Consider the following 25,501-nt stretch of genomic DNA (forward strand, 5'->3'; position numbering starts at 1 on the left):
AGCCAGGGAAACTGCATGGCAATGCTGATGCTCTGTCAAGAGTCCACTGTTTGTTGGCAGAAGGTGCCAAGTCCCCTGGCTTTGGGCAGAGGGGGACGGTATGTAAGATGGCCACCGGACAAGTCCTTGGGGGAGATATGTGTCATCACTGCTGATAGCTGCGATAATGTGAGCTTGGAAGCATGCTCCAGCACATATAGTGCTGAGAGAGTTATTTGGCCATTCCAGGGCCAGGTTTTATGAGCGGTCATAAGAGATGGGCGGGAATGACCACTCACATATCCCAACCCCAGGGGTGTGATTTGGCAGATAAAATGGAGGCCGAGTCTCTCATTCATGGTCTGTAGCTGGAGGTGTGGATGTGGAGACCTCCAGTGTGCGCTGTCAAAGACACTGACCTGAGCAGGCAGACCCACAGGGCTATATGGACTACTTATCTGCAGATCATGTTTACCTTCAGTGTACGTTGCTAAAGGCAATGGCCTGAGCAGGCGGAACCACAATACCATATGGACTATTTGTTATCAGTTTGTTTTCACTTTGTGTCTGACAAGGCTCTATTTCATTTTGCAACCCAAAGCGGTTTAGGAAGTTGAATAAACTTGCCTGGACTATTGCACAAAAACTGCCTCCTGTGCCTACCTAAAGAGCAGCTCAGTGAGTACAATCCCCTACACGGACCATACAACCACAATAAGTCGCACACTCCATAGAGGTGAACTTTGTAGAAGAGTGGGCAGAAAAAGCCATTACTTACACAGAAAAATTGTAAGGCTTATTTTGAGTTTGCCAAAAGACATGTAGGAGACTTCGCAAAAGTAAGGAGGAAGGTGCTGTGGTCAGATGACACAAAAATTTAACTTTTTGGCCACCAAGGTAAGCGTAAGATCTGGTGCCAAACCAACACAGCTCATTACCCCAAGAACACCATCCCCACAGTGACACTTAGTGGTGGCAGCATCTTGCTGTGGGGATAATTTTCAGTGGCAGTGGCAGGGAAATGGTCTGAAGAAAAGATGGGTGGTGCAAATTTCAGGGATATTTTTGAGCAAAACCTGTTTCAGCCTGTCAGCGATTTGAGACTGGGACAGAGGTTGACCTTCCAACAAGAAAATGATCCAAAAGACACCCTCTAAATCAACAACTGAGTGGCTAAGGTAAAACATGAAAATGTTTTGAAGTGGCCTAGTCAAAGCCCAGACCTTAATCCAATTGAGAATCTGTGGTCAGACTTGAAGATTGCTATTCACCAGAGGAAACCATTTAATTTGAAGGAGCTGGAACAGGATCAGCCTTGAGGAATGGGGAAAAATCTCAGTGGCAAGATATGGAAAACTCATATAGCCTTATCCAAAGCAACTTGCAGCTCTAATTGCCACAAAAGGGGCCTCTACAAAGAACTAACTTTAGGGGTTGAATAGTTATGCACAATGAAGTTTTCAGTTATTTTGTCCTATTTGTTGTTTGATTCACAATAAGAAAGAAAACCAAATGTTCACAGTTGTAGACATGTTCTTTACATGAACTTCTATAAAAAAAACTGTGAAATTTAAGGTTATAAGGCAGCAAAACATGAAAAATGCCAGGGGGTGAATATTTTGCAAGTCTTTGTATATCCCGACATAAGACCAAATTCCTGGTGGGCAGACATTGGGGTAGGTAGTGTAATAGGGTAGGTATCTTCACATAGAGATATGTTAAAAACCCTATCCTATACAAAACCATATACCGTAATAGCAGCAAGTTGCTCAATACACAGGGCAAACAATAGAGGAGATAGAGGGCACTCCTGCCTTGCTCCATCAGTTATATTAACCCCTTTCTGTCATGTGACGTACTATCCCATCCATGTGCCCTGGGACTTAATTCCCAGGGACGGGATAGTACGTCACAGCGATCAGTGGCGCCCACGTGGTGAGCGCCGCTGATCGTGGCCGGGTGTCAGCTGATTATCACAGCTGAAACCCAACACAATGAGTCAGGGGCGGTCACGGACCGCCCTGACACATTAACCCCTTGCACACCGCGATCAAACACAATCGCGGTGTACCAGGGGTTAAAGGGAAGCATCGGCAGGGAGGGGGCTCCCTCCGTGCTTCCCTGAGCCCCACACAGCAGCGCAATGTGCAGCGCTGCTGCTGGGGGCTCCATCCCTGCAGGTCCCTGAATCCAAGATGGCGACGGGGACCTTCGGGGGCCTGCAGGGAGCTGGCTTCCTCAGTGCCTGCAAAGCGCAGGCATGAGGAAAGCATGTGCAGTGCCTGTGACAGATCAGCAATCTGTCACATGACAGGCATGTCCCCCCTGGGACAATGTAATAAAGTTAAAAAAAGAAAAGTGTAAAAATAATTTTAAAAAAAATCGCTAAATAAATTAAAAAAAAAAAAAATATTCCCTAATAAATTCATTTTTTGGAAATTAAAAAAAAACAAAAACCAATAAAAGTACACATATTTGGTATCGTCGCGTCCGTAACGACCCGCCCTATAAAACTGTCCCACTAGATAACCCCTTTAGCGAACCCCTTAAAAAATAAAAATAAAAAACTAAGCAAAAATAATGATTTATTTTCATACCGCCAAACAAAAAGTGCAATAACGCGCGATCAAAAAGACACATATAAATATCCATGGTACCGCTGAAAATGTCATCTTGTCCCGCAAAAAATGAGCTGCCATACAGCGTCATCAGCAAAAAAATATAAAAGTTATAGCTCGCAGAATAAAGCGTTGAAAAAATAATTATTTTTTATATAAAATTGTTTTCACTGCATAAAAGCGCCAAAACATAAAGACCTAAATGAGGTATTGCTGTAACCGTACTGACCCGAAGAATAAAGCCGCTTTATCAACTTTATCGCATGCGGAACGGTGTAAACGCACCCCCCAAAAGAAATTCATGAAACGCTGGTTTTTGTTCATCTTGCATAACAAAAATCGGAATAAAAGCGATCAAAAGATGTCATGTGCCAGAAAATGATACCAATAAAAACGTCAACTCGTCCCGCAAAAAATAAGACCTCACATGACTCGGTGGGTCAAAATATGGAAAAATTATAGCTCTCGATATGTGGTGATGCAAAAACTATTTTTACAATAAAAAGTGTCTTTTAGCATGTGACAGCTGCCAAAAATAAAAACCCGCTATAAATAGTAAATCAAACCTCCCGTTATCACCCCCTTAGTTAGGGAAAAATAATAAAATTAAAAGAAAATGTATTTATTTCCATTTTCCCATTAGGGTTAGGGGTTAGGGCTAGAGTTAGGGCTGAGATTAGGGTTAGGGGTATGTTGGGGTTAGGGTTGGAGTTATAATTGGGGGGTTTCCACTGTTTGGGCACATCAGGTGCTCTCCAAATGCAACATGGCGTCTGATCTCAATTCCAATTCTGCGTTGAAAAAGTCAAATGGTGCTCCTTTCCTTCCAAGCTCTGCCATGCGCCCAAACAGTGTTTTACCCCCACATATGGGGTACTCAGGACAAATTGCAAAACAGCTTTTGGGGTCCAATTTCTCCTGTTACCCTTGGGAAAATAAAAAAAATGGGGACTAAAATATCATGTTTGTTGAAAAAATACAATTTTTTTATTTTCACGCCCGGTCGTTATAAATTTCTGTGAAGCACTGGGGGGTTCAAAGTGCTCAGCACACATCTAGATAAGTTCCTTAGGGGGTCTAATTTCCAAAATGGGGTCACTTGTGGGGGGTTTCAACTGTTTAGGTACATCTGGGGCTCTCCAAAAGCAACATGACACCCGCAGACCATTCCATCTAAGTCTGCATTCCAAAACGTCACTACTTCCCTTCCAAGCCCTGACGTGTGCCCATACAGTAGTTTTCTCCCACATATGGGGTATCAGCGTACTCAGAACAAATTGGACAACAACTTTTGGGGTCCAATTTCTCCTGGTACCCTTGGGAAAATAAAAAAAATTGGGGACTAAATGATCATGTTTGTGGAAAAAATACGATTTTTTTATTTTCACGCCCGGGCGTTATAAACTTCTGTGAAGCACTGGGGGGTTCAAAGTGCTCACCACACATCTAGATAAGTTCCTTAGGGGGTCTATTTTCCAAAATGGTGTCATTTGTGGGGGGTTTCCACTGTTTAGGCACATTAGGGACTCTCCAAATGCAACATGACACCCGCAGAGCATTCCATCAAAGTCTGCATTCCAAAACATCACTACTTCCCTTTTGAGCCCCGACGTGTCCCCATACAGTAGTTTTCTCCCACATATGGGGTATCAGCGTACTCAGGACAAATTGGACACCAACTTTTGTGGTCCAATTTCTCCTCTTACCCTTGGGAAAATAAAAAAATGGGGACTAAAAGATCATGTTTGTTGAAAAAATATGATGCCTGGTCGTTATAAACTTCTGTGAAGCACTGGGGGGGTTCAAAGTGCTCACCACACATCTAGATAAGTTCCTTAGGGGATCTAGTTTCCAAATTGGGGTCACTTGTGGGGGGGTTTCCACTGTTTAGGTACATCAGGGGCTCTCCAAAAGCACCATGACACCCGCAGAGCATTCCATCAAAGTCTGCATTCCAAAACGTCACTACTTCCTTTCCAAGCCCTGACGTGTGTCCATACAGTAGTTTTCTCCCACATATGGGGTATCAGCGTACTCAGGACAAATTGGACAACAACTTTTGGGGTCCAATTTCTCCTGGTACCCTTGGGAAAATAAAAAAAATTGGTGACTAAAAGATCATGTTTGTGGAAAAAATACGATTTTTTTATTTTCACGCCCGGGCGTTATAAACTTCTGTGAAGCACGGGGGGGTTCAAAGTGCTCACCACACATCTAGATAAGTTCCTTGAGGGGTCTAGTTTCCAAAATGGTGTCATTTGTGGGGGGTTTTCACTGTTTTGGAACATCAGGGGCTTTCCAAACGCGACATGGTGTCCGATCTCAATTCCAGACAAAAACGTCAAATGGCGCTGCTTCCCTTCCAAGCTCTGGCATGCGCCCAAATAGTGATTTACCCCCACATGTGGAGTATCAGTGTACTCAGGACAAATTGCACAATAACCTTTAGGGTCCTGTTATCCTTGGGAAAATAGGAATTGAGGGTGAAAAGATCATTTTTGTGGAAAAAATATGATTTTTTAATTGTACGGCTGTACGTTATAAACTTCTGTGAAGCCCTTGGGAGTTCAAAGTTCTCACCACACATCTAGATAAGTTCCTTGGGGGGTGTAGTTTCCAAAATGGTGTCATTTGTGGGGGGTTTTCACTGTTTTGGTACGTCAGGGTTTTCCAATCGCGACATGGTGTCCGATCTCAATTCCAGCCAAAAAAGTAAAATGGCGCTACATCCCTTCTGAGCTCTGCCATGCACCCAAATAGTCATTTACACCCACATATGGGGTATCAGCATACTCAGGACAAATTGCACAATTACTTTTATGGTCCTGTTACCCTTGGAAAAATAAAAATTGGGGGTGAAAAGATCATTTTTGTGGGAAAAATATGATTTTTTAATTGTACCACTGTACTTTATAAACTTCTGTGAAGCCCTTGTGGGTTCAAAGTTCTTACCACATATCTAGATAAGTTCCTTGGGGGGTCTAGTTTCCAAAATGGGGTTACTTGTGGGGGGGTTTCCACTGTTTAGGTACATCAGGGGTTCTCCAAACGTGACATGGCGTCCGATCTGAATTCCAGCAAATTTTGCAGTGAAAAAGTCAAACGGCGCTCCTTCCCTTCTGAGCTCTGCCATGCGCCGAAACAGTGGTTCCCCCCACATATCAGGTATCAGGACAAACTGCACAATAACTTTTGCAGTACAATTTCTCCTGTTAACCTTGGTAAAATAAAAAAAATTGAACCTGAAATATTTTTTTTGTGAAAAAAAGTTAAATGTTCATTTTTTTTTTAAATATTCAAAAAATTCCTGTGACGCACCTGAAGGGTTAATAAACTTCTTGAATGTGGTTTTGAGCACCTTGCGGGGTGCAGTTTTTAGAATGGTGTCACTTTTGGGTATTTTCTGTCATATAGACCCCTCAAAGTGGCTTCAAATGTCATGTGGTCCGTAAAAATAAAATGGTGTTGCAAAAATGAGAAATCGCTGGTCAACTTTTAACCCTTATAACTTCCTAACAAAAAAAAATTTTGGTTCTAAAATTGTGCTGATGTAAAGTAAACATGTGGAAAATGTTACTTTTTTGTGTGTCGTATCTCTGTCATTTAAGGGCATAAAAATTCAAAGTTGGAAAATTGCGAAATTTTAAAAATTTTCACCTAATTTCCGCTTTTTTCACAAATAAACGCAAGTTATTTGAATGAAATTTTACCACTACCATGAAGTACAATATGTCACGAGAAAACAGTGTCAGAATCACCAGGATCCATGGAAGCGTTTCAGAGTTATTACCACATAAAGGGACAGTGGTCAAAATGGTAAAAATTGGCCCGGTCATGAACGTGCAAACCACCCTTTTAAAAAACCTCGATATGCCAAAAGTTTTGACTTTCTCAAAAAGGACCAACTGAGGTGCATCAAAGGTGAGGAGAATAGCTTGTAAATTTTTTCTTTTTACCACACCAACTAGATCCACCACACTTCTAGTGTTGTCACCCCTTTGATGGAAGGCTACAAACCCCACCTGATCCATATGGATTAGTTTGTGAGAGACAGTATTTAAGTCTACTGGCGAGAAAGTGTGTGAATATCTTTAGATCTGAGTTGAGGAGAGCAATGGGTCTACAACTGGAACAATCAAGGGGATCCCTATCGAGTTTAGGAATTAAAATCAAATAGGAATGTGACAATGTTTCTGGGATAGTGGTCACTGTTAAAATGGAATTAAACATGGTATTCATGTGAAGCAGCAGCCATCCAGAAAATATTTTATCACCTGGCAATCATTCTGGTCTTGGAGATTTACCAAAGGGGAGATCCATTAGAATATCAAATGTCTCCTCGTTAGTTATATGTTTGTTAAGGGATGCAACAGCTTCAGGAGAAAGGGTTGGTAGCTTAAGATTTTGACAGGTAACTGCTAAGTAGAGAAAACATGCGTACAGAGTTTATCAGGAGGGAGTCTTGAAGATTGTAAAGATTTGTACAGAAATTATAAAATATATTTGAAATGACTGCTGGATCATAGTGAACTGATTCCTCATATCCCTTAGAGCTTGAGGAGCAGAAGCCACAGATCTTTCTTGAAGTTGGTGAGTTACATACAGTGTGTGAGCCTAATTACCTTTTTGATAAAAATTCTGCTTTGTGTATATATCTGCATTTTACACATAGACCGATATTTTAATTTATCTGCAATAGCAGTCAGTGTCTTTAGAGCCTCATTTCCTGGAGATGTATACAGTTAGTTTCCCTGATATTTAAGCTGAGATGTAGGAGTGGAATGGAGTTGATTAGAAATTTTTAGCAAAATGGACCCCTCGTCAATACAGCAACCCCTTCATCACTGCCATATACGCTTCCATAATATTGTTGGGGAAGATACTGTGCTGGTATTTAGCCAGAAAAGCTCATTTAAGTGGTTGGTTAAGGTGCTCCCAGTGGTCAGGTCCTTGATCAAAAACTAATTTAAGCACTAATAGCAAGCCCAAGTTGAGATAAGTTTTTAATTTAAATCCAGTAATACCGGGGGCGTGATTTGTCCAAGTGACAGACCCCACCTCAACTGTTTTCAGCATTCTAAGAATTACAGTATTGGCAAAGAAGTAATCAATTCTTGTATGTGTATTATGTGGATGCAAAAAAAAGGTATAAACTTCTTCCATTCTCCAGAGACAGAAAAGGGTGTTGGATCCAACTAAGTTACAAAATTTCGCCAAGCATAAAATTAAAGACAGTCAGGTGGGTTTCTTTTGGGTCCTCCTAATCTAATGATTCAGATTCTCTTCATATGTTAATCTCCTAACTCTGTTATCCAGATCATTTATATGACTGTGCAAGTCCTGTATTGGCCCTTTATGGAATGAAACCACCTGTTGAAGTATGGCCATAGAAGATCTGGTAATCTATATATATATATATAAACACCTTATCATGTCTGTCTGTAACCGAAATCCCACCGCGCTGATTGGTCGCAACCAATCAGCAACAGGCGCAGTGCGCAGGCGCAGTCTACAATTAGCAGGACGCACGCCACCGCTACCGTGCCGTCGGGAGATCAGCGGCGCTAGCGCTAGCCGCTGATCTCCTGACGGTTGCCGCAGGTCATCTCTGGGCGCATGGGCGTCAGCAGCAACGCAGCCGGAGATGCCCGCTGCTAGCCGGTACCCAGAGTCCAGAGGAGAAGAGACTCTTTCGGACCCTTGGTACCATAAAAGTGTAAAAAATAGAATTAAAATAAAAAATAGTGATCTACTCACCTTCCGACAGCCCCCGGAATCTGTCCCTCCTCTCCACGCTGCCGGCATCTTCCGTTCCCAGTACTGCTTTGTGCGAAATACTGCTGATGACGTTGCACTCTCGCGACAGGACGTCAGCAGCGGTCTTTGGCGCAAAGCAGTACTGGGAACGGAAGATGCCGGCAGCGTGGAGAGGAGGGACAGATTCCTAGGCCATCGGATGGTAAGTATATCACATTTTTTATTTTAATCTGCCGCTGGCCATATTCTAGAGTACCCGAAGCTTTAGAATCGGGCCAGCAGCTAGTATTATTATATCCTTCTAATGTGTCCGTGCGGCCTGCAAGATGCTGCATATCCAGTCCCACACATCACCTCCTTTGTTAAGGCCCTAAAGTCCTCTTTAAAGTGTAGGTGGCTTAGATATTTCTTCCACGAAGTGGGAGAGGAGGGGTGCTATTATTCCATCCAGTTATCATCTCAGTGAGTAGGGGATGAGACCCAGCCATCTAATTCCTCTCTCTGACCCATATTCAGGGAATTTTCTTCCATGTCAGTGATTAAAGCTTCTTAGTTTCAACGATTTTATTGAAAAGGAAACATCATTGAACATTAAATACATTCACATTAGAGTACAAGGATCCCCTCGCAGGGGGAAGTACATAGGAAAAGACACAATATGTCATACGTTATCCTTGACTTCGTTATCTTAATTTTTAAATATTTGTAGAAAAACAAATATAACATGACTAATCAAGTCTTAACAGAATGGGTAAGGAAAGAGGGGAGTGTATGATGAGGGACGATAATAAAGATGAATAGACGTGAGATACTAGAGAGTTTGTTTTAGAGACCATAACTGTAAGAGTCAATTACCATGTCAGCACGCTATGTGGATAAGGATATATTTTGCTGTATGTCATCCTGGAGAGGTCATCACCCCCATGGGCCTGAATCCAGGGGTCCCAGATATTTTGAAAAATGTCGAGAGAATCAGATCTGATGGCTTCTATTTTCTCGTATAACATTATCTAATTAACCCTTCTCTTCACCTGCGTTATTGATAGCGTACTAGTCTTCCATCTGCTAGCTATGTGGTTTCTCGTTGCCATTACAATAAAGTCAATAAGACGGGAAAAAAAGAAAAGAGAAGCCAGCGTTGCCAAGGTCAGAACGCATAACATAAAGTGCATTTGCACATAACATCTAACTGTATTCAAAATGAGATATTTAGCAAAAAAATTGATCAATTCAATTGAGCCACCCCGCCGCGCCAAGGCAATCTCATGTGGGGGGTCCTACTCTACGTTTTTAATAAACACTGTGCCATTACGGCCTCCTAGATACATTAAAAGCAAGACCACTTTAAATGCAATCCGTACCTGAGCATTTCTGGATCGCTCCCATGATGCCAGAAAAGGCAAGTGCGGATGAAGGCCAACCAGGTCTGAATGCAGACGTGTCAGGTTTAGCCTCCACACATTGCCTGACCAGCAAGCATAGATGAAGGGCAATGCAGGTTCAGATACAGGTGCACAATTAAATAAAGCTTGGGGCAGGGTGGGGCTGCTGTGTATGTGTGCACAGCAGCCTAGATCCATCACAGTGAACACAGAAAAAATGGCAAACACAACCCAGCGCGCACGGCAACAGTGGTGGTCAGCCACATACCAATGTACAAAAAAAGAAAAGAGAAGCCAGCGTTGCCAAGGTCAGAACGCATAACATAAAGTGCATTTGCACATAACATCTAACTGTATTCAAAATGAGATATTTAGCAAAAAAATTGATCAATTCAATTGAGCCACCCCGCCGCGCCAAGGCAATCTCATGTGGGGGGTCCTACTCTACGTTTTTAATAAACACTGTGCCATTACGGACTCCTAGATACATTAAAAGCAAGACCACTTTAAATGCAATCCGTACCTGAGCATTTCTGGATCGCTCCCATGATGCCAGAAAAGGCAAGTGCGGATGAAGGCCAACCAGGTCTGAATGCAGACGTGTCAGGTTTAGCCTCCACACATTGCCTGACCAGCAAGCATAGATGAAGGGCAATGCAGGTTCAGATACAGGTGCACAATTAAATAAAGCTTGGGGCAGGGTGGGGCTGCTGTGTATGTGTATTTTTGCTAAATATCTCATTTTGAATACAGTTAGATGTTATGTGCAAATGCACTTTATGTTATGCGTTCTGACCTTGGCAACGCTGGCTTCTCTTTTCTTTTTTTTGTACATTGGTATGTGGTTGACCACCACTGTTGCCGTGCGCGCTGGGTTGTGTTCGCCATTTTTTCTGTGTTCACTGTGATGGATCTAGGCTGCTGTGCACACATACACAGCAGCCCCACCCTGCCCCAAGCTTTATTTAATTGTGCACCTGTATCTGAACCTGCATTGCCCTTCATCTATGCTTGCTGGTCAGGCAATGTGTGGAGGCTAAAACCTGACACGTCTGTATTCAGACCTGGTTGGCCTTCATCCGCACTTGCCTTTTCTGGCATCATGGGAGCGATCCAGAAATGCTCAGGTACAGATTGCATTTAAAGTGGTCTTGCTTTTAATGTATCTAGGAGGCCGTAATGGCACAGTGTTTATTAAAAACATAGAGTAGGACCCCCCACATGAGATTGTCTTGGCGCGGCGGGGTGGCTCAATTGAATTGATCAATTTTTTTGCTAAATATCTCATTTTGAACACAGTTAGATGTTATGTGCAAATGCACTTTATGTTATGCGTTCTGACCTTGGCAACGCTGGCTTCTCTTTTCTTTTTTTTGTAAATAAGACGGCAAGTCCCATTATTAGCATTGATTGGTCTGTCTCCCTGCAGTAGTACTGACGGCGACAAAGGCAATTTCTTACTCAGTAAATTGTCAATTAGTTTTACCACATCTGTGAATAAAGCTTCTTGAGAGCCATATTCTATATGGCTTTGGTGGTAAATTTGTGTCAATCTGAGTGGCAGTTGGCTCCACGAATCAGGGTGTGATGGGTTAAATGCTGCACCAACTTTATATACAGCAGAGCCTTGCACAGTAGAGACCAACAGTAGAGGCCTCTGGCCTGTGAGTAAAACCCAGCACTCCCCGATGAGACTTCTCCCAAGTGAGAGACCCAGCAAGATAGTCTAGCTCCCTATGACCCATGGTCAGGGTGGCCAGAACACCACCTTCATCATCTCCCTCCCCAGAGTATGAGAAGGGAAAGGTGCTGGAGCCATGACTGGTTTACTTAAAAATGGCTTTGAGATGCTGAAGCCAGTTTCTTAATCAGGAATGCATCAAGGGCGGTGGTGACTGCAGGAACACTTAATAACCACATACATTCTCTCACATGTTTCTAACCCAAGATGCAGGAGCCACAAGACATATCACTGGCCTGGAGCAACAAGACATACACACGTGGTCTAAATTGTTGGTACCCCTCGTTAAAAATTCTGTGGTAGCATGGTTGAAAAGCAATGTTTGACTTTCATTTGTTCTTTTTCATAGATTTTTTATTTATTATTACTTTTGTTAGATTTGAGTTATTTCTGTGACCATTTATGTGTTTTTCTGTCATGAAACAAGGGATACCAACAATTTTGACCACGTGTGTATCTCTGGCCATAGAAAATCTTTTCTAGATATTTCAGATAGTCAGTAAGCAGGGCTTAAAATGTAGCAAAAGTGGAACAGAATTTTGCAATATGAAAATATCAATATGTTCTAATATCATGTTATTTCTAACATATTGTTGTATTAATTAACCCTATATGTCAATGGTTTTCAGCTTTAGAAGAGTTTATAGACTAAAACATTCTGGCCCCAAATCATCTTTTGAAGGTTAGTGACTTTTTCTTTTTTTGTCTTGTGCTATTAATTGCCATTTTTGGCAACAAATTCTCCGAAATGGCACAAGAATTTTGCATAAAACTAAAAAAGGTATTTTTTTTGTCTTTGACCCATTTTGTGACTTTTCACCATTAAAACAGTTGCACGTTTCACAAATTTGTACATGAATAACTGTTGCACATAAGATCACTCCAGGGGAAAACTGGATTTTATTAGCATCAAATTTTGCAACGGTTTAAAAAGTCACATTTGATAAATGAAACGGAAACATCGGGAAAAGTCACATCGGTATAAAAATCATATAAGTAACTAAACCGTAAAAGACAACTTAAAAAAAAGTGTAAATCGTCTGATGAATTTATAGTAAATCAAAAAGTCACTAACAGAGGTATTCACGCCAAAAACTGTTGAAAGTGCAATGCAGTGGTTTGCAAACAAGGTGACCAAAAAGTGACACAAGTGCACCTTCACCTGTTGTTGAAACATTACAACATGTAAAATTGAAGTTACCTTCGCCTGCAGCAATAACTGGAATGGGCAAGTCATAAGTGAACATGATGTATGATATTAACAAGAAGTCAATATAGCTCCGATGACTTGGCAGCAGCACAACTGGATGCTCTTGAATAGCTTTTGCCAACTGCAAAACACAAAATAAAACACAAAAATAAAACACAAAACTTGTGAGTGGATTACACCTAACTTTATTGACAAAGTCATATGAAACTACATGGGTTTTTAGAGCGTTTCTGCGGCGGAAATGCACTAAAAATGCATATGCGCTTTACGGCTATGTGCACACGTTGCAGATCTGCAGCATTTTTGGACAGCCAGAATTGCACCAAATCTGCAGTGTAGTGCACAACCAATGTTAATCAATGGGAAATCCAGAATTGGTGTGCACCCATTGAGTCAGTCAAATCCACAGCAAAACCACAGTTGTAAAAAGATTTGCGGATTTGCTGTGGATGTGTATACGAAACGCTGCAGAAAGACAGGATGGGAGGAGATATGTGTGTGTGAGGAGACTATGTGTGAGTGGAGAATATGTGCGGGTCTGTCTGCGGGTATCTGAGTGTGTGTGTCTTTTCTGGGACATGTCAGCTGTTTTGAACAGCTGACATGTGCCAGCCATAGCCGCGGGCGGAATCACGATCCACCCGCAGCTATTAACCCGTTAAATGCTGCTGTCAAACGATGATCGCTAATAGCCTGATCGCTAAATGGCGTAGCGGTAAAAAAAATCAAAACGCCAGAATTACGTTTTTTGGTCGCTGCGAAATTGCATTAGAATGCAATAACGGGTGATCAAAACAACGTATCTGTACCAAAATGATATAATTAAAAACATGAGCTCGGCATGCAAAAAATAAGCCCTCACCCAACCCCAGATCACGAAAAATGGAAATGCTACGGGTCTTGGAAAATGATGCAATTTTTTTTAGCAAAGTTTGGAATTTTTTTTTCACTACTTAGATAAAAGAGAACCTAGACATGTTTGGTGTCTATGAACTCGTAATGCCCTGGAGAATCATAATGGCAGGTCAGTTTTAGCATTTAGGGAACCTTGCAAAAAAGCCAAAAGAAAAACAAGTGTGGGATTGTAATTTTTTTGCAATTTCACCGCACTTGGAATTTTTTTCCCGTTTTAAAGTAAACAAAATGGTAAAACCAATGGTGTAGTTCACAAGTACAAATCGTCCTGCAAATAATAAGCCCTCACATGGCCATATTGATGGAAAAGTAAAAAGTTATGGCTCTGGGAAGAAGGGGAGCAAAAAACAAAAACACAAAAAGCTCATGAAGGGGTTATATTAAACAGATATTGCGCTCATTCAGATTTCGTGCGTGTGTCTTTATTTAACTCTTTATGTACCATTTTATTATGTCCATTACTAAACATCGGGCTTGGTATTATCTAACCTATCTATCTATCTATGTAATATTCACTTTATTTGTTTTTTTGTGTAAACATATTTGAACATGGTATGTAATGATATTATGGTCTTCAATGGAGTATGTAAAAGAAGAGGTTGGACAAGGAAATGACACCACAATTTTTTTTTTAAATAATATATCTTTATTTAGCTTACAAAAACGCCTACAATCCGCATGAAAAAAAACATGAAAATCTGCATCAAAAACGCATCAAATCCTTGTGGATTTTCTACTGCGTTTTGTGCCAAGAGAGGAAAAATCTGAGCAGAAAATTCCACAGGCAAATCCGCAACGTGTGCATATACCCTAAATGCGGATTTTATACATCTCATTTAAGTCTATGAGCAGAAACTCTTAGTTTATGTGAAGTTTTGAGGAAGATTTGGAATTTCTGCTCCAAAAATTCCTGTAAAAACTCATTATGCACATATCCCAAGGGTATGTGCATACAGCATCTTTTAGATGTGGACATACCCCAACCATTTGGTTTTCTGATTATGTCATTATTAAACAATTATTGAAACGTTATAAACAAGGCAATAACATGCCAAATGGGCGTTGTCAAATCTTGCCTATGCTATTGTTTTTGCTTTGCCATGGAACTACCTGTGTTTACCAGAGTTTGAAGCCCTGTCATTTTCTGTGGTCTTTTGCTGCATGTTCTTTGGCTATTACATGGTCAGTTAATTGTTGCCAAACAATAAATTCAGTACTTCCAGGAAACCCTCAAAAATGTTCACAACCATGCTAATTACACTTTTTTACTCCCAATTCTAAATAGGATTAAGCAGGCAATGGTATATGGATACACATGTGGTCAAAATTGCTGGTACCCCTCGTTTAATGACAGAAAAACCCACAAACCAAGTGGGGGGAAGCTGTATATAAATGATTGTCCCCACCATGATGCACCGAGAGCCTGTACTTGGTTTCAACGGTCATTCTGTTCTGACAGACTCCCTTTAAGGAGATAATTCAGATGGTTTGTTCAGGCTTTGGGCAGAACCTTTTTGAGCTTTGGTATTTACAATTTTGGTGAAGTATCTTATCAGGCCTGTATTTAGGGTGGGGCCCAAGGGGCCCAGGCCCTGGGCCACCTATCCAGCGGGGGCCTCCCACCAATATAGGGATAAATATCTCAAAACATGTAAAATACATGTCTCTCTTTGCTGTGAACCGTTTCTAATGATAAGGAACATTTAACAAAAGAGAAACTATTGAAAGTGTAGGGACCTGGCTACGGTCCTACATCTCAGTGGCTGACGCAGAGCGGCAGAGTCATGGCACCTGTGTCACCATCCACTGACCTGGCTAGCTAGACTTCCTTAGTATTTGTACCTAATGCTTAGCTTATGGCATGCGGCAGCCTTCTCCGATCCCAACAGAAGCTTCTAGGCTATATCGCTCCCATCCCTCGGATTAGATCAGATGAGTTTTTTCAGTTCAGCTACCTTCGAGGAAGGAAGCGGAGCCACGATGTCGGCGCGAGAAGAGGATTCTCCACCGCGGAGTGCGGCAGGACTTCACTCTGGATCTTCAGTCACTGAAGATCCAGAGTGAAGTGGTTCAGTCTTCACAGTGTCGCGGTGGGTATGATCTCTGTCTGTCTGTGTTTGTGTGTGTCTGTCTGTGTATCTGTCTTGCAGCTCCTGTCCTACACAGTACCATACTGTATATACAGGTCCACACTATATCCTGCATTACAGTGTGTCTGTGTATACTGTACGTATATAGTGTGGACCTGTTTAGAGTATAGTGCTGTACATACACTTTATACAGCCCATCAGCCTTTATTCTATATACAGCCAGCACAGCAACAGCCTCTGGTATATATAGCCAGGTAAACAGCCTCTGATATATACATCCCGGCAGCAGCCCCTCATATATATACAGCCCAGCAGCAGTTTCTAATATATACAGAACCTACAAAAGACAAAATGAAAAAACCCTGCTGTAATTAAATAAGTAAAAAGCAAAAGTGCATTTAAATCATACAGAGTTCTTAGTAATACTGTATTTGATCAAACATAGCATAAAAGCCGTCCCACCATCGACAAGGTCCTTGTCTGCCCTTATTCACACAGACGTCAACTTTGACGCACGATAAGGTTTTTGATATTAGACAGTGTAGGACCGCCCCGAACACAGAGTCACCTTGTCGATGGTGGGATGGCTTTTATGTGTGTCTCAATTCATTGGATTATGGCCATACGGAAGAAGTACAACTCAGCCCTTCTGAAAAATACAGAACAGAAACTTTCTTGCCTATCATTGATCAGTTTCTCGCTTCTCTTGACCGTCATCAAGCATATTAAGATATATCAAGCAAATTTAGCTTTTTCAGCCATCTGAAAGAACTGTCTTCAGACGAGCTTAAGGCCACAGCAGAGCAACTCGTCAGGTCTTATTCAGATGACTTGGACATTACATTTATCGATGAACTGTGTCAGTTTGTAACATTTTACAATTTATTGACAGACGAGGAGCCAAAAGATATCAGCACTGAACTTTTCATGTACAAGCTTATCATGGAAAAGGGTGTGCAGGACATTTTCCCAAATATTGAGATAGCTCTAAGGATATATCTAATTTAGATGATACATACTGCAGTGGTGAGCGTTCCTTCTCAAAACTCAAATTAGTTGAAAACCGATTAAGGACATCCATGAAGCAGGAATGACTTGTAAATTTGGCTATCATGAACATCGAGTCAGGTATACTGCGTAAATTGGACTTTAGTGACATCATTAGTGATTTTGCAGCACGAAAATCACGGAAAGTGCCTGGATTGTAAAAAATGAATGATTTTACTTGAATCACTCTGGGTAAATGATTTTTGTAAATAAACTTGCGTTCATTACATTTTATGTTTTTGCATTACATATTGCAACACCTTGAAAAACGGGCCTCCCTCCAAAATGGGCCCAGAGCCACCCACCTATTAAATCCGGCCCTGTATCTTATGAAGGTATTTTATTAATGATGTGCTTTGAAAATAAAATCTATAATAAAGATGGCAGTGGTCAATTTCCTCCACCAGTGGTGCCCACATATGTTTGTTAATATATCTATTTTAAGTTTGAGGGTGATGTATAATCGATGGACCAGTTACTGCTTTTAGCCACTTCACAGCTTTCTAAACCTGAAGCATTTAAAAGAAGTTACAAAAATCAACTGGTATTTTCCCACGCTCAAGAGATCATTGCAATTCGGGCCGTGAGGGAGCACAGACTCATTGACGTTACCGCTAGTCACCAAGTCTGCGCTGGGAGCATCTCATTCATTCACCAGTGGTTTGCAGCTGGGGCGATCGCATCTTAGCACCGTCCTGGTTGCAAACTGTATATCCCCTAGAAATGGATTACGGCGTGGGACACAATGACGGGCAGATATGGTATATTGTTGCTTTTAAACACTCAGCCCCTGACGAAGCCATCATGAGTGGCGACACACGTCAGGCATCTTTTTCAGCCTTTAACTGGTTACATGTGTGCTTCACAGGCCACATCTATGCAAGCTACAGTAGTTTTTACAGTAGGCCATTCTGAGATTTTCTTGAGGATGGTCAGCTCGCCCTTTTGATTTCTTATTGGGCTTCTTTGTGCGCCTACATGATCCTTCATCTTTATCAGGGTGATGCATATCCACCGTTTCATTGTGCTATTGGTGCAACAGCTTTTTCAGAGATCTTCCCAGTATAATAGTTGGGTGAGCTCCTATGTGCGTTTCTCAGGGAGCATTTCCACTTGTCATGTGCATTACAGCTATGTGTAGCTTGTCTGATATCAATTGTTTATTGTGGTTATACCAATAACTTCAGGTCTAAACCTTTTTTTATGCATGTCAGGTGGTGTGCTGTTTATATTCTAATATGCACAGGTATATAACTATTTTCTACATGTCACAGGTTTATGGCTGTAGCTTTATTATGAGTTTTATTAGTGTCCTCTGTAAGTCACATGTGTGACTTTTTAATGTTTTTAATGTTTGTTATTATTGTGTTTTTTGTACTCAATAAAATTACTTCATCATCTTTATATTGTAAGGTGATCCCCTTTTATATGGCCTATAACCTGTCTCTTTTGTGTTAATTTATAGTGTTGCTATTATATTTTATGTTTATTACAGGAGAACGAGGGCTTCGCATGGATTAGGTGTGTGTCTGTGTTTTCTTTACAATTTGACTATATAGGATTAGTAAGAGGGGGTCTTATTGACGCCTCTCCATTACTAACCTCGAGGCTTGATGTCACCTAAAAGGTGACATCACTGGAATGGTGACATCACCTGCAAGGTGACATCAACCCCAAACTATTACCCCATATGCCACCACTACAGGGCAGTGGGAAGAGCAAGGCTATGTGCCAGAATTGGTGCATCTTAGAGATGCGCCTTTTCTATGGTGGCTGAGAGCTGTTGTTTTAGCTGGGGGGGCCAGTATCCATGGTCCCTTCTTTGGCTATTAACATCAGCCCTCAGCTGTCTGCATAGCCATTGCTGGCTATTAATTATAGGGGACCCCCTGCCATTTTTTCTGTGAAATAATCATTTATGAATTAAATACATGTCCAGTATTTTGCACACACACTATACTAATTGTATTTGTCACTGACATGTATATATCTACCTATTCTATATGGATTTACTGTATGTAATCCATTTCTCCTATCCTGTCGGCTCCTGCAGTGATTTTACAGAAGCCGGCAAATGAATTACCGACTATTCTTCTATCTCTCTCTGCAATCTATAATAATAAATGCCCTAACCAGCTTCCGGTTGTAACAACTTCCGTCCAGTTGTAACCGGTGACGTCACCACACACACACGCACGTTAACCCTCAACACACCACACCGCCTCAACACACACTCCTCTCACCTTTCACCTCCACTCATGTCCACTCACTCCTTCACTCCACATACGTTCCTTTCTCTCACTCCGTTTCTCATACTCACACCGTCATCGTCGCTGCCCCGACATCTTCCTCCGCCGCCGCGATCCAGGATCCAGACGTTCTCCAGGCCGCCATCGGGATCCAAAAAGATGGCGTCGGCGAAATCTCGCGAGATTACGCCGACGCCATTTTGGATCCCGATGTCGCCCATGCCAGCGACATGTTGTTGCGGCGACGCCATCTTGAATATTGCGGGACTTCACGAAATCCAAGATGGCGTCCCGCAACAACATGTCGGCGGCCTGGAGAACGTCTGGATCCTGGATCGCGGCGGCGGAGGAAGATGTCGGGGCAGAGACGATGACGGTGTGAGTATGAGAAACGGAGTGAGAGAAAGGAACGTATGTGGAGTGAAAGAGTGAGTGGACATGAGTGGAGGTGAAAGGTGAGAGGAGTGTGTGTTGAGGCGGTGTGGTGTGTTGAGGGTTAACATGGCAAGAGGTGTGAGGCTGTGTGCACGCTGCGGATTTTGCTGCGGTTCCGCAGCGGTTTTGGCCGCTGCGGACCCGCAGCAGTTTTTGCTGCGGTGTACAGTACCATGATTCCCTATGGGAATCAAAAACCGCAGTGCAGACGATGCGGAATTTTCCGCGCGGATTATCTGCAGTTTTCAATCCGCAGAAAGAATTGACATGTCAATTCTTTCTGCGGATTCTCCTGCGGTTTGCCATCTCCTCTATTGAGGAGATGAAAAACCGCAGGGCAAAACCGCAGAGCAATCCGCAGGTAAAACCGCAGGTCTTTTGACCTGCGGTTTCACCTGCGGATTTTACAAAATCCGCGCGGATGAATCCGCACCTAATCGGCAGCGTGTGCACACAGCCTTAACGACGTCGGCGAAATCTCGCGAGATTTCGCCGACGCCATCTTGCATTCGTGAAATTGCGTCATTTACCTCACGCCGACTTGCTGTGCGGACGCTTGGCATTGCCTGCACCACCATAACTACTGCTGCCTTGGTCCTATGCCTGTTTACTGCCGGTGTCTAATTACAGGGCCAATCTGCCTATACTGCCATAACTACTGCTGCCTTGCTCCTCTGCCGGTGTCTAGTTACAGGGCTAATTTGCCTATACCGCCATAACTACTGCTGCCTTGCTCCTCTGCCGGTGTCTAATTACAGGGCTAATTTGCCTCTACCGCCATAACTACTGCTGCCTTGCTCCTCTGCCGGTGTCTAATTACAGGGCTAATTTGCCTATACCGCCATAACTACTGCTGCCTTGCTCCTCTGCCGGTGTCTAATTACAGGGCTAATTTGCCTCTACCGCCATAACTACTGCTGCATTGCTCCTCTGCCGGTGTCTAATTACAGGATCAATTTGCCTCTACCGCCATAACTACTGCTGCCTTGCTCCTCTGCCGGTGTCTAATTACAGGGCCAATTTGCCTCTACCGCCATAACTACTGCTGCCTTGCTCCTCTGCCAGTGTCTAATTACAGGATCAATTTGCCTCTACCGCCATAACTACTGCTGCATTGCTCCTCTGCTGGTGTCTAATTACAGGGCCAATTTGCCAATACCGCCATAACTACTGCTGCCTTGCTCCTCTGCCGGTGTCTAATTACAGGGCTAATTTGCCTCTACCGCCATAACTACTGCTGCCTTGCTCCTCTGCCGGTGTCTAATTACAGGGCTAATTTGCCTCTACCGCCATAACTACTGCTGCATTGCTCCTCTGCCGGTGTCTAATTACAGGATCAATTTGCCTCTACCGCCATAACTACTGCTGCCTTGCTCCTCTGCCGGTGTCTAATTACAGGGCTAATTTGCCTCTACCGCCATAACTACTGCTGCCTTGCTCCTCTGCCGGTGTCTAATTACAGGATCAATTTGCCTCTACCGCCATAACTACTGCTGCATTGCTCCTCTGCTGGTGTCTAATTACAGGGCCAATTTGCCAATACCGCCATAACTACTGCTGCCTTGCTCCTCTGCTGGTGTCTAATTACAGGATCAATTTGCCTCTACCGCCATAACTACTGCTGCCTTGCTCCTCTGCCGGTGTCTAATTACAGGATCAATTTGCCTCTACCGCCATAACTACTGCTGCATTGCTCCTCTGCTGGTGTCTAATTACAGGGCCAATTTGCCTATACCGCCATAACTACTGCTGCCTTGCTCCTCTGCCGGTGTCTAAATACAGGGCCAATTTGCCTCTACCGCCATAAGTACTGCTGCCTTGCTCCTCTGACTGTTCACTGCCTGTGTCTAATTACAGGGCCAATTTGCCTCTACCGCCATAACTACTGCTGCCTTGCTCCTCTGCCGGTGTCTAATTACAGGGCCAATTTGCCTCTACCGCCATAACTACTGCTGCCTTGCTCCTCTGCCGGTGTCTAACTACAGGGCCAATTTGCCACTACCACTTCATAACTACTGCTGGGCAATTACAGGGTCAATTAGTATCTGTTTACTCTACAATACTCCAGGACGCCTTCTTCACTGCCAGATAACTGCCAAATAGACTCCTTTACCTGTGCCAACATGAGTCATAACAAAAAGTATGCCAATGCCAGTGAAAGGAAAGCAGCTTTAGCACTATGACAAAAACAACGCCGTGCTAATGAGACTCCTGAGGAAAAACACCATCGCCTTGAGAAGATTAAGGCTTATAAACGCCGTCGCCTCACACACGAATCCCCTAACTCTAAATCCATAAGACTGGCTGAAGAAGCCTCTGCACGCCGTCACCGCCGACAACAGACGGCCTCTTCCTCTTCATTATTATTAGACTCACAACAGGATGCTTCCACATCAGCATGTGGAACAATTTACTGCTACACTTCATCCCATATGCCGTTCACTGACATAACTAATCAGCAATCTGTTTCTGCCCTATCAATACCACCATTCAATACCGATGCACAGTATGCCAATGCCAGTGAAAGGAAAGCAGCTTTAGTACTACGACAAAAACAACGCCGTGCTAATGAGACTCCTGAGGAAAAACAGCATCGACTTGACAAGATTAAGGCTTATAAACTCCGTCGTCTCACACACGAATCCCCTAACTCTAAATCTATTACATTGGCTGAAGAAGCCTCTACACGCCATCACCGCCAACAACAGACGGCTTCTTCCTCATCATCTATAATAATAAATGCCCTAAGCAGCTTCCGGTTGTAACAACTTCCGTCCAGTTGTAACCGGTGACGTCACCACACACACGCACATGTTAACCCTCAGCACACCACACCGCCTCAACACACACTCCTCTCACCTTTCACCACCACTCACGTCCACTCACTCTTTCACTCCACATACGTTCCTTTCTCTCACTCCGTTTCTCATACTCACACCGTCATCGTCGCTGCCCCGACATCTTCCTCCGCCGCCGCGATCCTGGATCCAGACGTTCTCCAGGCCGCCGACATGTTCTTGCGGCGACGCCATCTTGGATTTCGTGAAATCCTACGAGATTCAAGATGGCGTCGCCGCAAGAACATGTCGCTGGCGTGGACGACTCGGGATCCAAAAAGATGGCGTCGGCGAAATCTCGCGAGATTACGTCCACGCCGGCGACATGTTCTTCCGGCGACGCTATCTTGACTATCGCGGGATTTCACGATACTCAAGATGGCGTCGCCGCAAGAACATGTCACCGGCGTGGACAACGTCTGGATCCAGGATGGCGCCGGCGGAAGAAGATGTCGGGGATCGTGGAGCAGCGGCGATGACGGCGTGAGTATGAGAGACGGAGTGAGAGAAGGGGTCGTATGTGGAGTGAAAGAGTGAGTGGAGATGGTGAAAGGTGAGAGGAGTGTGTGTTGAGGAGTGTGTGTGTTGAGGGTTAACATGGCAAGAGGTGTGATGCTATCGCATCCTCCCGATGCGATAGCATCGGGCCATAATCTAGTATATATATATACATATATATATATACCGTATATACTCGAGTATAAGCTGACCCGAGTATAAGCCGAGACCCCCTAATTTTGCCACAAAAAACTGGGAAAACTTATTGACTCGAGTATAAGCCGAAGGTGGTGCTGCTCAAGGGTTAATGGTGGTCCAAAAAGATGCTTCATAGATAAAATACCCCCATAAAATGCTGCACAAGGGTTAATGATGGCCCAAGAAGATGCTCCATAGATAAAATACCCCCCATAAATTGCTGCACAAGGGTTAATGGTGGCCCAAGAAAATGCTCCATAGATAAATTCCCCCCCATAAAATGCTGCACAAGGGTTAATGGTGGCCCAAGATGATGCTCCATAGGTAAATACAGCCCATATATTGCTGATGCCGCTGCTGCTGCAATTAAAAAAAATGGCATACTCACCTCTCGTCGCTGGGGGCCAGGTGCCGGTGTTGCCGCTGGCTCAGGCCCCCGACACTGGTGATATTCACCTGTCCCTATTCCATCGCTGTGCGCCACTCTGTCTCCCGAGTCTCTGCAGTGACGTTCAGCAGAGAGAGCACACTGACTACGTCATCGCACCTTCTGACCTGAATGTCACAGTCAGACGATGCAGAAGACAGAGCAGCAAGCAGCGGTGGAACGGGGACAGGTGAATATTGGGGGGCTGCAGAGACTGCGCCAGGAGGGGGTGAGTATGGTCTCTGACACCCCTGCTCCCCCTCCTCTGCCGACCCCCGGTATATGACTCGAGTATAAGCCAAGAGGGGCACTTTCAGCCTTAAAAAATGGGCTGAAAATCTCAGCTTATACTCAAGTATATACGGTATATATGTGTGTGTGTCACTGACTATATATATGTATGCTATGTGTATATATCTATTATTTTCTATCCTGTAAGTGTGATTTTACTGTGCACATCATATGAATTACCGGCTTCTCTTCTATCCATCTATCTATCTATGTAATATAAATACATCTATATCTATGTGTATCACTTACATATATATATATATATATATATATATATATACAGGAGAAAAAAAAAGGGTAGTCACCATTAGATGAATTCCTGTGGCTTTGGGTGTGGACTCCAGGATGGTGCTCGGAAAAAGTGGCTGTGGTAATCAAACAAAAAAGTTCCAGCAACAAACATCCAAATCAGATGGTTGAATAGACGTTAAAACTTCATCTTTATTGCAATATCTTTAACCCCTTCACTACCAAGGGTGGTTTGCACGTTAACTCCCGGGCCAATTTTTACAATTCTGACCACTGTCCCTTTATGAGGTAATAACTCTGAAACACTTCCATGGATCCCGGTGATTCTGACATTGTTTTCTTGTGACATATTGTACTTCATGTTAGGGGTAAAATTTCATTCAAATAACTTGCGTTTATTTGTGAGAAAAACGGAAATTTGGCGAAAATTTCGCAATTTTCCAAATTTGAATTTTTATGCCCTTAAATCACAGAGATACGGCACACATAAAACTTGATAACTAACATTTCCCACATGTTTACTTTACATCAGCACAATTTTGGAACCAAAATTTTTTTTTGTTAGGAAGTTATAAGGGTTAAAAGTTGACCAGCGATTTCTCATTTTTACAACACCATTTTATTTTTAGGACCACATCACATTTGATGCCACTTTGAGGGGTCTAAATGATAGAAAATACCCAAAAGTGACACCATTCTAAAAACTGCACCCCTTAAGGTGCTCAAAACCACATTCAAGAAGTTTATTAACCCTTTAGGTGCGTCACAGGAATTTTTTTGAATATTTAAAAAAAATGAACATCTAACTTTTTTTCACAGAAAAAATAATTCAGGTTCAATTTTTTTTATTTTACCAAGGGTAACAGGAGAAATTGGACTGCAAAAGTTATTGTGCAATTTGTCCTGAGTACGCTGATACCTGATATGTGGGGGGGAACGACTGTTTCGGCGCATGGCAGAGCTCAGAATGGAAGGAGCGCCGTTTGACTTTTTCAATGCAAAATTGGCTGGAATTCAGATCGGACGCCATGACACGTTTGGAGAGTCCCTGATGTACCTAAACAGTGGAAACCCCCTACAAGTGACCCCATTTTGCAAACTAGACCCACCAACTTATCTAGATATGTGGTGAGAACTTTGAATCCACAAGGGCTTTACAGAAGTTTATAACGTACAGCGGTACAATTAAAAAATCATATTTTTTCCACAAAAATGATCTTTTCACCCCAATTTTTATTTTCCCAAGGGTAACAGGACCCTAAAAGTTATTGTGCAATTTGTCCTGAGTACGCTGATACCCCACATGTGGGGTAAACCACTATTTGGGCGCATGGCTGAGCTCGGAAGGGAAGCAGCGCCATTTGACGTTTGTGGCTGGAATTGAGATCGGACATCATGTTGCGATTGGAAAACCCCTGATGTACCAAAACAGTGGAAACCCCCCACAAATGACACCATTTTGGAAACTAAGGAACTTATCTAGATGTGTGGTGAGAACTTTGAAACCCCAAGTGCTTCACAGAAGTTTATAACGCCCAGGCGTGAAAATAAAAAAATATTTTTTTTCCACAAAAATGA

General features: G+C 42.9%; 1 protein-coding gene across 4 annotated transcripts in view; it reads right to left on the bottom strand.

Moving 5' to 3' along the window:
• The window catches only part of LOC141049008 (dihydroxyacetone phosphate acyltransferase-like), a 414,268-nt gene that overhangs the window by 231,782 nt on the left and 156,985 nt on the right, over positions 1-25,501 (bottom strand). For all 4 annotated transcript variants that reach the window (XM_073545096.1, XM_073545099.1, XM_073545098.1 and 1 more), the window contains exon 4: positions 12,679-12,808. In XM_073545096.1, coding sequence (XP_073401197.1) covers positions 12,679-12,808 — 130 coding nt within the window. The remainder of the gene's footprint in view (positions 1-12,678; positions 12,809-25,501) is intronic.

Source organism: Dendrobates tinctorius, unplaced genomic scaffold (genome assembly GCF_039654945.1).
Source record: "Dendrobates tinctorius isolate UK_male_01 unplaced genomic scaffold, ASM3965494v1 ptg000140l, whole genome shotgun sequence".
NCBI classification, from domain to species: domain Eukaryota; kingdom Metazoa; phylum Chordata; class Amphibia; order Anura; family Dendrobatidae; genus Dendrobates; species Dendrobates tinctorius.